General features: G+C 40.9%; 1 protein-coding gene across 5 annotated transcripts in view; it reads right to left on the minus strand.

Annotated features, from left to right (window-relative positions):
* Positions 1 to 562: 562 nt before the first annotated feature.
* Positions 563 to 12,888, minus strand: part of LOC311111838 (uncharacterized protein) — a gene marked incomplete at its 5' end in the record, with an annotated part of 37,592 nt that continues 25,266 nt past the window's right edge. For 4 of the 5 annotated variants that reach the window (XM_084154738.1, XM_084154737.1, XM_084154736.1 and 1 more), the window contains one exon: positions 563 to 2,328. In XM_084154738.1, coding sequence (XP_084010864.1) covers positions 2,246 to 2,328 — 83 coding nt within the window. In that variant the 3' untranslated portion in view covers positions 563 to 2,245. The remainder of the gene's footprint in view (positions 2,329 to 12,888) is intronic. The other variant, XR_014610797.1, reaches the window with a different exon arrangement.

The raw sequence follows: 12,888 nt of genomic DNA on the forward strand, positions 1-12,888 counted from the left end.
AGCATGAAAATGACCCAAAACACACGGCCAAGGCAACAAAGGAGTGGCTCAGGAAGAAGCACATTAAGGTCCTGGAGTGGCCTAGCCAGTCTCCAGACTTTAATTCCATAGAAAATATGTGGAGGGAGCTGAAGGTTCGAGTTGCCAAACGTCAGCCTCGAAACCTTAATGACTTGGACAAGATCTGCAAAGAGGAGTGGGACAAAATCCCTCCTGAGATGTGTGCAAACCTGGTGGCCAACTACAAGAAACATCTGACCTCTGATTGCCAACAAGGGTTTTGCCACCAAGTACTAAGTCATGTTTTGCAGAGGGGTCAAATACTCATTTCCCTCATTAAAATGCAAATCAATTAATAACATTTTTCTGGATTTTTTTGTTGTTAATCTGTCTCTCACTGTTCAAATAAACCTACCATTAAAATTACAGACTGATCATGTCTTTGTCAGTGGGCAAATGTACAAAATCAGCAGGGGATCTAATACTTTTTTCCCTCACTGTACATAGCAGTGAATTGCACTCTAGAGGAGAATCTAGCTTCAAATGAAAATGACAGTTTTGTATGGCAGTAAAAATCTTGGTCTTTATTCAACAACAAAAAGCCATTACAATGGAACAAGACAGAAACAAAGTGGTTATACACAAAGTGAGTTTCCAGTTAAAACATTGAGTTCTTAATTGTGTTTTAGTTTTTAAATCCCCTACTAAAATGTATAGGTTTTGCATCACACTGATTGGATCTCCCACCCATTTTCTATAATTGGCATGATACTGGCAAGGTGATAGCCATTAATTTAACCTAACAATCTCACCATAAACCTGTCAAACTAAAAAGGCTATGTTTACACAGGCAGCCCAAGTCTGATATTTTCCCCACTAATTGGTATTTTGACCAATCAGATCAGCTCGGAAAAAGAGCCAATATGAAAATATCTGTTGTGATTGGTCAAAAGACCAATTAGTGGAATAAATATCAGGATTGGGCTGCCTGTGTAAACGCAGCCAAAGAGGCCAAATAATTAGTGTTATACAAGTGCAGCATTGTCTTGTGATAGTGGCTATGGTTTCAGTAGGAGAAAACACATACATAAGGCAAAATATCATGCACATAAACAAATGATACATATCCCTAAGGAATAGGAAAAACACTAAACAAAAACAACAAACTTGATCACATGATAAATCTTGGATGTCATCAATACAGACCACCAAATGTGGTTTTGGTCCCAAACCATATTGGTGTAAAGTAGGCAAAGGGAGGGATATAGGAGGACAGAAAGCGAGGCCCAGTTCCATTCTGGACCCTATCCACTAACCCTTTTTGGTGTTAACTAATCAGAAAGGACTGCATAGGCCTAAGCAATGTGGCGATGGCCCATCCCTCTGATAGACCAAGTGGAGCTTATCCCCCTGTATATATAGCCTCCCTACTGTCACTTTATTCTATTGTATATATAGCCTCCCTACTGTCACTTTATTTTTACTTCTGCTCTTTTTTTCTCAACACTTTTTTGTTGTTGTTTTATTCTTACTTTTTTGTTTAAAATAAATGCACTGTTGGTTAAGGGCTGTAAGTAAGCATTTCACTGTAATGTCTGCACCTGTTGTATTCGGCGCATGTGACCAATAAAATTTGATTTGATTTGATTTGATTTGATCTTGCTTACCCCTCTTCAGTCCTTTCAGATCTGTGAACATTCAGGAGTTAGGGGGAAGGAGCTAGGGAACAAAATATAACCAGGCCAGGGTATACAACAGCAGGACAGGAGTCAGAAATGAATAATCCCTTGTAGTAAATGGCTGGTAAAAAAAAAGTCACGTGGCCAGTTTCCCCATTTTTTGAATGGACTATTCTATGGGTGAGTGGACTGACCATGTTCTTGTTAACTTGGCAATAAATCCTTAAAGGCAGTCATGCTAGACTCATTTAAACAAGGAGAAGATAGAATAACAGACCACACAAGTACGACAGAGTTCTCCTATTAAACACAATTCCAATGGATAAAGGCAAGAGCTTCCGGAAGATGTCACATTGAAGAACACTGAAAGTTTAACAAGAACAATCAATGCTGTTGAGAATAAAGGTGTCATTGTAAATAGTGGTTTTGGCACCCTCCAGTGGGGATTTTTCCTACCCTCCGTGACAGCAGAGTGGGGAGAAATGAGACTGAAAGAGAGGGGCAGAAAGAAAAGGTCGGCTGAGGGATAAGTGGAGGAAGGTGGTTTTTGGTCCATCTGGGGGTTCTCAGAAGCTGTTGAGGTCCTGCAGAGTCTGGTCCAGGGTGGCATGGATCTTGAGGTTCTCCTCCTTGGCATTGGCCAGTCTCTCTGGAGAGGGAGAGGTTCATATTTACACTTCATCTGGATTCACAGAGGAACACACCAAGCATCCCTAGGTTCCACTTTAATGGAGGTCTCTGTCATAAGGGCTAAAGAACACTGTCATAATCAGCCGTTGTGAGCTTATGACAACTGACTTTACCCCCAATAATTAATTAAGCCAGTTTGCTAGCAGTCATGACGGTTTCTTATTATGATTATGATAGTATTACGTAGCCTAATATGACTGAGGGTTGGAGTAGTGTTACCCTCAAAATATAACTGGATATTTCTAAAAATGGGAAATCTTCAGTGGTAGGGTTGCAAAGGGAGGGTATATTCCTGGAAACTTTCAAAGTTTACCAGTAAATTACCAGCATGTTTTTGGGGGAATATTATCAGATGATACCTAGTGGCCTTTTTGAGTACTTCAGATTATCACAGTTGTCTAATTATCTCTGGGCCTCTTCACATGTAAAATATAAAAGAATAATGATCATTTTTAAATACAAAATAGAATGACAAAGCTATACAACAGTATCCTAAATTTAAACAATCAACTAAGTGAATACCATTGGTGTTTAATATGAGGGTTTCTGCATGAAATATAACTTAATTCACTGTATAGGTCTTTGTTGTAAATGTTTTGGCGCCAAACTGGTGGCAGTTGACTTATTTATAGTTGGAAGAGTTTCAGAGTTAATTGAAATAATGGCATTTTTTATTAATTAGGCTATTTTCTCTTCAACCATATGGTCTATTCACTAGAAACTAAAATGGACAATAGAGACAGATAAAAATAGTACATTTTTAAAAGTTATTCAAGCATAAATGACAGATTACCATAGATTGTAATCATTGGCAAATTTACTGAAGATTCCAGTAACTTTGGTAAATTACCAGTAGCTTTGCAACCCTATTCAGTGGCTTAAATTGCTTTCATGAATCAAGCAGATATACGAAGGCTGCGTCTTTTGACCAAATCACATCAGATCTTCACACATCAAATATTTTTCAAAGCTGATCTGAAAAATACCAAATTTTTATAAAAATATCAGAATTGGGCTGCCTGTGTAAACACAGCCTAAGAAGTATCCAAAACCCAGCATTCACAGTGGGTCCCAAGGATACACATTGAGCAACACTGCTATAAAGTGTAGACAGACAGTCAAGTGGATGTGAGAAGGCAAAGTAGTGGAGCATAGTAAACAGAATTAATACTACTACTAAATAAACAAAGAGTGCAGAAAAGGTCACATTACCTGAGGATGGAGTAGTGGGAAGATGAAAAAATGGCCACAGGAGGGCAGACTTACTGAGTTAGCCACTAGGGCGTTTAGTTTTTTGCCCTAGCACTACACAGATGATTTAAATAATCAACTAATCATTAAGCTAGTGTTCATTTTGGCATTATTATTTATTTTTTTAGATTTAGTCTAGCCTTAATGATATTTTAGTCAAAATGACAAAATTTGTCACATTTGTAATTTGAATAATGATTTAGTCTAGTTATTATCAACATGACAAACAATGGGCCATTTTAGTCACATAATTTGTATTGGCTCATTAACCTATAGTAAACAAATTAACGACTTCCATACATAGCCTTGTCCTACCAACATTTTTCTGCATAATATCATATTCTCTTACCAACAGCATAAATTAAACAAAATTATATATTATATTAGAATTATCTGCCCATGTAAATTCCTAATTCAGCCTACATAGATACTGCACATTAAATACAAAAACAAACAGAGGGGGGAGAGAGAGAGGCAATCACCAGATGGTGCCTCAAAGTCGTTTCAGTTGCGTCATTGCCATTGTTATCAACGTTCTAAAGACGCCGCAGCCACATTGATTTCCAAAAGTAGAACGAGGGCTAATGACTATTGACCGTTTTGCCCAGTGATGTAATCCAGTCACTAAACCTCAAGTCTGAATCGAATTTCAAGTCCCCGTGCGCAATTCCAAATCCGAGTCACCAATGGTGGAGTCACGAGTCGAGTCTCGAGTCCCTATGGCTGAAGTCTGAGTCCAAGTGCTCGAGTCCTGGTCCATGCGCTCAAGACTGAGTCACTGAGTCCAAAATAAACTCAAAATAAAGTTATTTACCCAGTGAGCCTATAGCAGGGCTCGCCAACCCTGTTCCTGGAGAGCTACCAACAATAATCTAGCGCACCCGATTCTAAGAATTAGCTCGTTGATAAACTGAATAAGGTTGGTTACAACTGGGGTTGGAGCGAAAACCTACAGGAGGGTAGCCTACAGCGTACTGGCAAGAGGAATTTAATCAATAAATTGTTTGCTATCCCTTTTCCTTTCGTTCTGTGCCAACGTAATGTAGCTATAGCTAGCTAATGATGTAATATCAGTGAACAAGGTGTAGCCTAAACAAATGTTTAACGGTTCGGTCGGCAAGTAGCCTAGTTTTAGAGCAGCCCGCGATATGCTTTATGAATGCAAAATGTGGCCCGCCAATGGACAATCGAAAGACAAAAACGTAGCGCCTGTATTATGGGTCATGTCTTTTGAATTAGACTTGGCTACAAAACCTGTATATGAAATGCAGTAGGAAATGTGTGGGGTTGAGCGAGACTACAAATTTTAAAAAAGACAGCCTACTCAAGGGAGAGAAAAACATAGCGAGACTGTTTTACTATTACATTCAATGCTGCTATTGTTTTTAATTTTGTAAAGCAGTGTTTCATAACCAGGCAAATGACAGCTAACTAGAAGGCTGGTGGGACTGGTTAGCTAAGGTGAAGCAAGAGTGTCGCCTGCACAATGTGTATAATCGGAGGTGGAGCTAGAGCGGAGGCTGTCTGCTGGTCTGTCCACACTCATCGCTTTCGCCACCGCAGATCGCCAGTTCATGTAGGCTGTTTGCCAGGTGTGACGTGTCCTTCCCACTGCTGAACAGAACTGCACTGCGCATCTGTGCTGCTAATACTTTTGAAAAGCTCTCAATTTCTCCAAAAAGTCTTATCCAGTCCACTTAGTCAGATTTAATTCACAGAGCATTTTGTCGTCTCGTTTTAGTCAACTGAAATGAAAAGATTATGGGTCTATTTAGTCAGTTTACAGTGCATCCAGAAACTATTCAGACTGACCTTTTCCACATTTTGTTACCTTAGACTTATTCTAAAATTGATTGATTATTCCCTCAATCTACACACAATACCCCATAATGACAAAGCAAAAACAGGTTTAGTAATTTTTGCAAATGTATTTTAAAAAAATACTGAAATGCATTTACATAAGTATTCAGACCCTTTACTCAATACTTTGTTGAAGCACCTTTGGCAGCGATTACAGCCTAGAGTCTTCTTGGGTATCACACTAGTATTTACACCTGTATTTGGGGAGTTTCTCCCATTCTTCACTGCAGATCCTCACAAGCTCTGTCAGGTTGGATGGGGAGCGTCGCTGCACAGCTATTTTCAGGTCTCTCCAGAGATGTTCGATCGGGTTCATGTCCGGGCTCTGGCTGGGCCACTCGAGGACATTCAGAGACTTGTCCCGAAGCCACTCCTGCGTTGTCTTGTTTGTGTGCTTAGGGTCGTTGTCCTGTTGGAAAGTTAACCTTTGCCCCAGTCCGAGATCCTGAGCGCTCTGGAGCAGATTTTCATCAAGGATCTCACAGTACTTTGCACCGTTCATCTTTCCCTCGATCCTGACTAGTCTCCCAGTCCCTGCCACTGAAAGACATCCCCACAGCATGATGCTGCCACCACCATGCTTCACCGTAAGGATGGTGCCAGGTCTTCTCCAGACGTGACACTTGGCATTCAGGCCATAAAGTTCAATTTTGGTCTCATCAGACCAGATAATCTTGTTTCTCATGGTCTGAGAGTCTATAGGTTCCTTTTGGCAATCTCCAAGTGGGCTGTCATGTGCCTTTTACTGGGGAGTGGCTTCTGTCTGGCCACTACCATAAAGGCCTGATTGATGGAGTGCTGCAGAGATGGTTGTCCTTCTGGAAGGTTCTCCCATTTCCACAGAGGAACTCTGGAGCTCTGTCAGAGTGACCATTGGGTTCTTGGTCACCTCCCTGACCAAGGCCCTTCTCCCCCGATTGTCAGGTTTGGCCGGGCAGCCAGCTCTAGGAAGTGTCTTGGTGGTTCCAAACTTCTTCCATTTAAGAATGATGGAGGCCAATGTGCTCTTGGGGACCTTCAACGCTGCAGAATTGTTTTTGTACACTTGCCCAGATCTGTACCTTGACACAATCCTATCTCGGAACTCTACGGACAATTCCTTCGACCTCATGGCTTGGTTTTTTCTCTGACATGCACTGTCAACTGTGGGACCTTATATAGACAGGTGTGTGCCTTTCCAAATCATGTCCAATCAATTGAATATACCACAGGTGGACTCCAATCAAGTTGTAGAAACATCAAGGATGATCAATGGAAACAGGATGAGCTGAGCTCAATTTCAAGTCTCATAGCAATGGGTCTGAATACTTATGTAAAATGTAAGTTTTGTATTTTGAATAAAATGTGCAAAAATGTGTAAACCTGTTTTCACTTTGTCATTATGGGGTATTGTGTAGATTAATGATCATTTGTATTTATTTAGTCAATTTTAGAATAAGGCTGTAACGTAACAAAATGTGATAAGGGTTCTGAATACTTTCCGAATGCACTTTATAGTCTCGTCAATTGCCACTGAAAAATAGGTGTTAGACAAATATTTGTCACTATTTCCATTGACGAAATTAACACTGCATCAAGCTTTGATTATTTGAATCAGCTGTGTAGTGCTAAGGCAACAACCAAAATGTGCACCCCTTGGGGTCCCCAGGACAGAGTTTGGGAAACTCTGCACTAGGGACTGAGACGAGGCCTAATACATTAAGTGGTCACTGTCTGGAGGAATACTAGGGCTGGGCAATATCGGATGACTGTTTTAGTGAGATATTCCAAATACCTGTATCGCAAGAATTAACAATACAACTTTGTTTTTATTAGCGTTTGTCCACTTGTTCTAATGTTGTCTTCATGGCCTCGTTTCCGTCGCTGCTTCAGTGCTGTGTGCCCCTTCCCATTTACACACCAAGCCCCTCCCCCTGCCACTCACAACAACAAAGACAAGAGATCACTTCTTCCTCTCTGACAAGCGGCCCAGTGATGTAATCGAGTCACTAAACCTTATGTCCGAATCGAGTCCCAAGTCCCCTGTGCTCAAGTCCAAATCTAAGTCACCAATGGTTGAGTCAGGAGTCGAGTCCCTATGGCTATAATTTTGGAACGGACCATATACAACGATTCGTCGCTCTGTGTAGGGTGTGTAGGGCCCTTAAAGCAAACGTTGCAGAAAGAAAATGTCATTAACAGAGCTGACCCCTATTCAGAGAAATGTTTGTTCTACATACATACTACATGTTTCAATCTAAACATTCCACAATGTTGTGCCCAGTTGAACGCGTGCTACAATAGAATCCCTGAGAAAAGTGAAGAGAGCATTCTATTGGAGTACAGTTTCCCTCAACCACTACATCCTTAAGTTTAAGTAAATTCACTTCAAATATAATATATATTTTAAAATCACTAGAAATGTGGTCATACTCAAATCCAATTGAAATATATATATACATTTATTTTTATGTAGCAGTGCGCCACTGAATCTTCCCCCTCCTTGATCAGCGACAATCGCCCTCGTCTGGTGTAGCCTACAAACTTAATTAAGCATAAATGCGATTTCATGTCCTTTTTTCAGGAGGGGGGTAATAGAGGAGCTACACCGGGATTACACACGCGCAAACCGTGAACAGGACGTGAGCGCAGTAATTTTACCTGCTATACCAGAGACGTAAACAGATGTGGAAGCAGAATCAGTAGCATGCAGTCTCATGCCAGGAATCTATTGACTTTGGGTCCAATATGGGTAGCCTATATGACAACCATATTTCTCATATCAAAAATAACATTCATGCAACCATCTGCAATCAATTCATTAACCTTGTTCATTAAATCAACAATTGAAAAGTAGTTGGCTAGCTAACTGCACTTTGCAGGGCAGAACAAATGCACATCAATTGATTTTGTTGAGGAAGAGGCGAAGCGAGAGGGTCCACTCCCGTCAATCTGTCCATGTGCGAATGCAGCGGTAAACAGACCGCCTGCCTTCCTGCCTTTGTGACAACCACTCCCATTGTTAGAGCGGAGACAAGAATCTCGTCATTATATACAGTATCTCTTACAAAACAGTATCTGTATTGGAGGTTGCTGGGGTCATACAGCATAGTGTGCTTCTCAACTTTGAGAAGCATCCTCTACCTCAAAAGATAATACAAGGTAGACCATCTGCAACTGCCTTTCCGTTCATCACCTGGTTTGAATGTGTACAATTATTTCAGGCAATTTGTATGGTGTTTACATGCATGGACCCGAGAAAAATGGGACTCCAAACCCAGTTATTGAGTAAGGGGGCAATTACTTTTTCACACAAGGAAATTAGGTGTTGCATAACTTTGTTAATAAATACAATAAGTATAATTGTGTTATTTGTAAACTCAGGTTCTTTACCTAATATTAGGTTTTGGTTGAAGATCTGATAACATTCAGTATCAAAAATAGAGAAAATCAGAAAGGGGGCAAATACTTTTTCACGGCACTGTAAACATTATTTTCAGCCTAGAATGTTACCACACACCAGCACGGCATTGTTTATTAAATCAGAAACAGCTGGAAAGTTACTCCTCTTCGCGACTGAGATGAGCTAAACAGCCTTGTGTCCACTTGGCCGCCTGAGCAATGGAGCAAATTAAAAATAGGGGGTGCAAACGTATGTTTTTGCACCACTTCTTTCACCAGAAGATTATCATAATCCATTTGATAATTTGTCAATGTTCACTTATTTGAGCCAGTCTATATAAAGAATAAAATAAAAAGTGACAATTTTATAAATGGTTTAATTGCGTGACAAGATAGCATTTTGCTAAACCGCTCCCCCCGTCGCCCCAAGATGAATGGTTTTGACCACTAAAGTTTGAATTCACTTCACGCTAATTGGTGTAACGTTAGCTAGAAACCACAAGTGTCTATCCAGATAACGAAAAAGCATCCGCAAAATAAATAATTCAAGGAACTTTGTTACATGTCATTTGCAGCGTGCATGACCATCAGCAAGGTCATTGTAGCCTATCATTTCACTTCCCCAGTGAGAACCAGCTTACTTGACTTTGCTGCACCGCAGCTGAAGCCTGGCTGCAGCCTACCTACCAAAGGTTACACTGTGTTCATTAAAATGTAGAAATACACATAAGCGATCTTTCAATAGTTAGCCATATTACCGGAGCCTCATCTTATTATTTGTAACTATTTCTATGGCGGATTCATTGCCGCAATTTATGGAAGATGCCGAAACTTTAGATAATAGATGGCAAAGTCAAAGATGGAAACCACTGGCCTATCTGTGATTTAGTTTTCCCTAAATCTACTTAAATAAATCCAGCTCCACAACCAGCTGGCTAATCTTTTCAATATGATGTAGTAAAAAAAAAAAAAAGAAGCTGATATTAGCTACATGTAAAGTGTTGGTCCCAAAATAAAAGATTGAATACATTTTCCATACACACATAAAGCGTCTCTCAAATGTTGTGCACAAATTTGTTAGGTCCCTGTTAGTGAGCATTTCTCCTTTGCCAAAATAATCCATTCACCTTACAGGTATGTCACATCAAGCTGCTGATTAAACAGCATGACCATTACACAGGTGCACCTTGTGCTGGAGGCAATAAAAGGCCACTAAAATGTGCAGTTTTGTCAAACAACAATGCCACAGATCATGTTGAGGGAGCATTTACATTTTAGTCATTTAGCAGACGCTCTTATCCAGAGCGACTTACAATTAGTGAATGCATACATTTTTTTTATTTTATTTTTCTCATACTGGCCCCCCGTGGGAAACGAACCCACATCCCTGCCGGCCAAACCCTCCCCTACCTGGGACGACGCTGGACCAATTGTGCACCGCCCATGGGTCTCCCGGTCGCGGCCGGCAGAGCCTGGACTCGAACCAGGATCTCTAGTGGCACAGCTAGCACTGCGATGCAGTGCCTTAGACCACTGCATCGCAGTGACTGCAGAAATGTCCATCAGAGCTGTTGCCAGAGAATGGAATGTTAATTTCTCTACCATAAGCCAACATCGTTTTAGAGAATTTGGCAGTACGTCCAACCAGCCTTACAACCGCAGACCACGTGTAACCACGCCAGCCCAGGACCTCCACATCCAGCTTCTTCACCTGCGGGATGGTCTGAGACCAGCCAACCGGACAGCTGATGAAACTGTGGGTTTGCACAACCGAAGAACTTCTGCACAAACTGTCAGAAACATTCTCAAGGAAGCTCATCTGCATGCTCGCCGTCCACACCAGGGTCTTGTCCTGACTGCAGTTCGGCGTCGTAACCGATTTCACTGGGCAAATGCTCACCTTCGATGGCCACTGGCACGCTGGAGAAGTGTGCTCTTCACAGATGGTAGACTGCATGTATGGCGTCGTGTGGGTGAGCGGTTTGCGGATGTCAACATTGTGAACAGAGTATCCCATGGTAGCGGTATGGTATGGGCATGCATAAGCTACGGACAACGAACACAATTGCATTTTATCAATGGCAATTTGAATGCACAGGAGATACCGTGACGATACCATGGCCCATTTTCGTGCCATTCATCTTCCTCCATCACCTTATGTTTTAGCATGATAATGCACAGCCCCATGTCGCAAGGATCTGTACACAATATATGTATTCCCAGTCATGTGAAATCCATAGATTAGGGCCTAATTTATTTTTCAATTGACTGATTTCTTTATATGAACTGTAACTCTCTAAAATAGTCAATTGATGCATGTACATATTCACAAATTGGGTGTGGGAATTTCCACGTGGAGTTGATAAACATCAACAAATAGGACACTAACAGCTGCCAGTGCAGCTAGCTAGCATGCTAACCTTATCTACACTGAACAAAAATAAACGCAACGTAAGTAGTCATTCTTTGGAGGTGGAACCTAAATGTGCATTTCCTCTCTAGGATAGAAAATTACATAGAAATAGAGCCTCTGGGGGGTGGGGGTAATGTGGATAATGTGCTAGCTAGTTGGTTAATACAGGGGCTTGCGAAAGTAATCATCCCCCTTGGCATTTGTCCTATTTTGTTGCCTTACAACCTGGAATTAAAATGTATTTTTGTATCATTTCATCTACACAACATGCCTACCACTTTGAAGATGCAAAGTATTTTTTTAAATTGTGAAACAAACAAGAAATAAGACAAAACAGAACTTGAGCGTGCATAAATATTCACCCCCCTCAAAGTCAATACTTCGTAGAGCCACCTTTTGCAGCAATTACAGCTGCAAGTCTCTTGGTATGTCTATGAGCTTGGTACATCTAGCCACTGGGATTTTTGCCCATTCTTCAAGGCAAAACTGCTCCAGCTCCTTCAAGTTGGATGGGTTCCGCTGGTGTACAGCAATCTTTGGGCTTTGACTAGGCCATTCCAAGACATTGAAATGTTTCCCCTTAAACCACTCAAGTGTAGCTTTAGCAGTATGCTTAGGGTCATTGTCCTGCTGGAAGGTGAACCTCCATCCCAGTCTCAAATCTCTGGAAGAATGAAACAGGTTTCCTTCAGGAATTTCCCTGTATTTAGCGCCATCCATCATTCCTTCAATTCTGACCTGTTTCCCAGTCCCTGCCGATGAAAAACATGGCGTTCGAGGTGATGAGAGGTGTTGGGTTTGCGCCAGACATAGCGTTTTCCTTGATGGCCAAAAAGCTCAATTTTTGTCTCATCTGACCAGAGTACCTTCTTCCATATGTTTGGGGAGTCTACCACATGCCTTTTGGCGAACAACAAACGTGTTTGCTTATTTTTTTCTTTAAGCAATGGCTTTTTTCTGGCCACTCTTCTGTAAAGCCCAGCTCTGTGGAGTGTACGGCTTAAAGTGGTCCTATGGACAGATACTCCAATCTCCGCTGTGGAGCTTTGCAACTCCTTCAGGGTAATCTTTGGTCTCTTTGTTGCCTCTCTGATTAATGCCCTCCTTGCTTGGTCCGTGAGTTTTGGTGAGCAGGTTTGTTGTGGTGACATATTCTTTCAATTTTTTAATAATGGATTTAAAAATGGTGCTCCATGGGATGTTCAAAGTTTCTGATATTTTTTTATAACCCAACCCTGATCTGTCCCTGACCTGTTTGGAGAGTTCCTTGGTCTTCATGGTGCCGGTGCGGCTTGCTGTTTGGAGAGTTCCTTGGTCTTCATGGTGCCGCTTGCTTAGTGGCGTTGCAGACTCTGGGGCCTTTCAGAACAGGTATATATATATATATATATATATATATATATATATATATATATATATATATATATATATATATATATATATATATATATATATATATATATATATATATATATAGACATATATATATAGACTGATCATGTGACACAGATTGCACACAGGTGGACTTTATTTAACTAATTATGTGACTTCTGAAGGTAATTGGTTGCACCAGATCATATTTAGGGGCTTCATAGCAAAGGGGGTGAATACATA

The sequence above is a fragment of the Coregonus lavaretus genome (assembly GCF_964263955.1).
Source record: "Coregonus lavaretus genome assembly, chromosome: 3".
NCBI classification, from domain to species: domain Eukaryota; kingdom Metazoa; phylum Chordata; class Actinopteri; order Salmoniformes; family Salmonidae; genus Coregonus; species Coregonus lavaretus.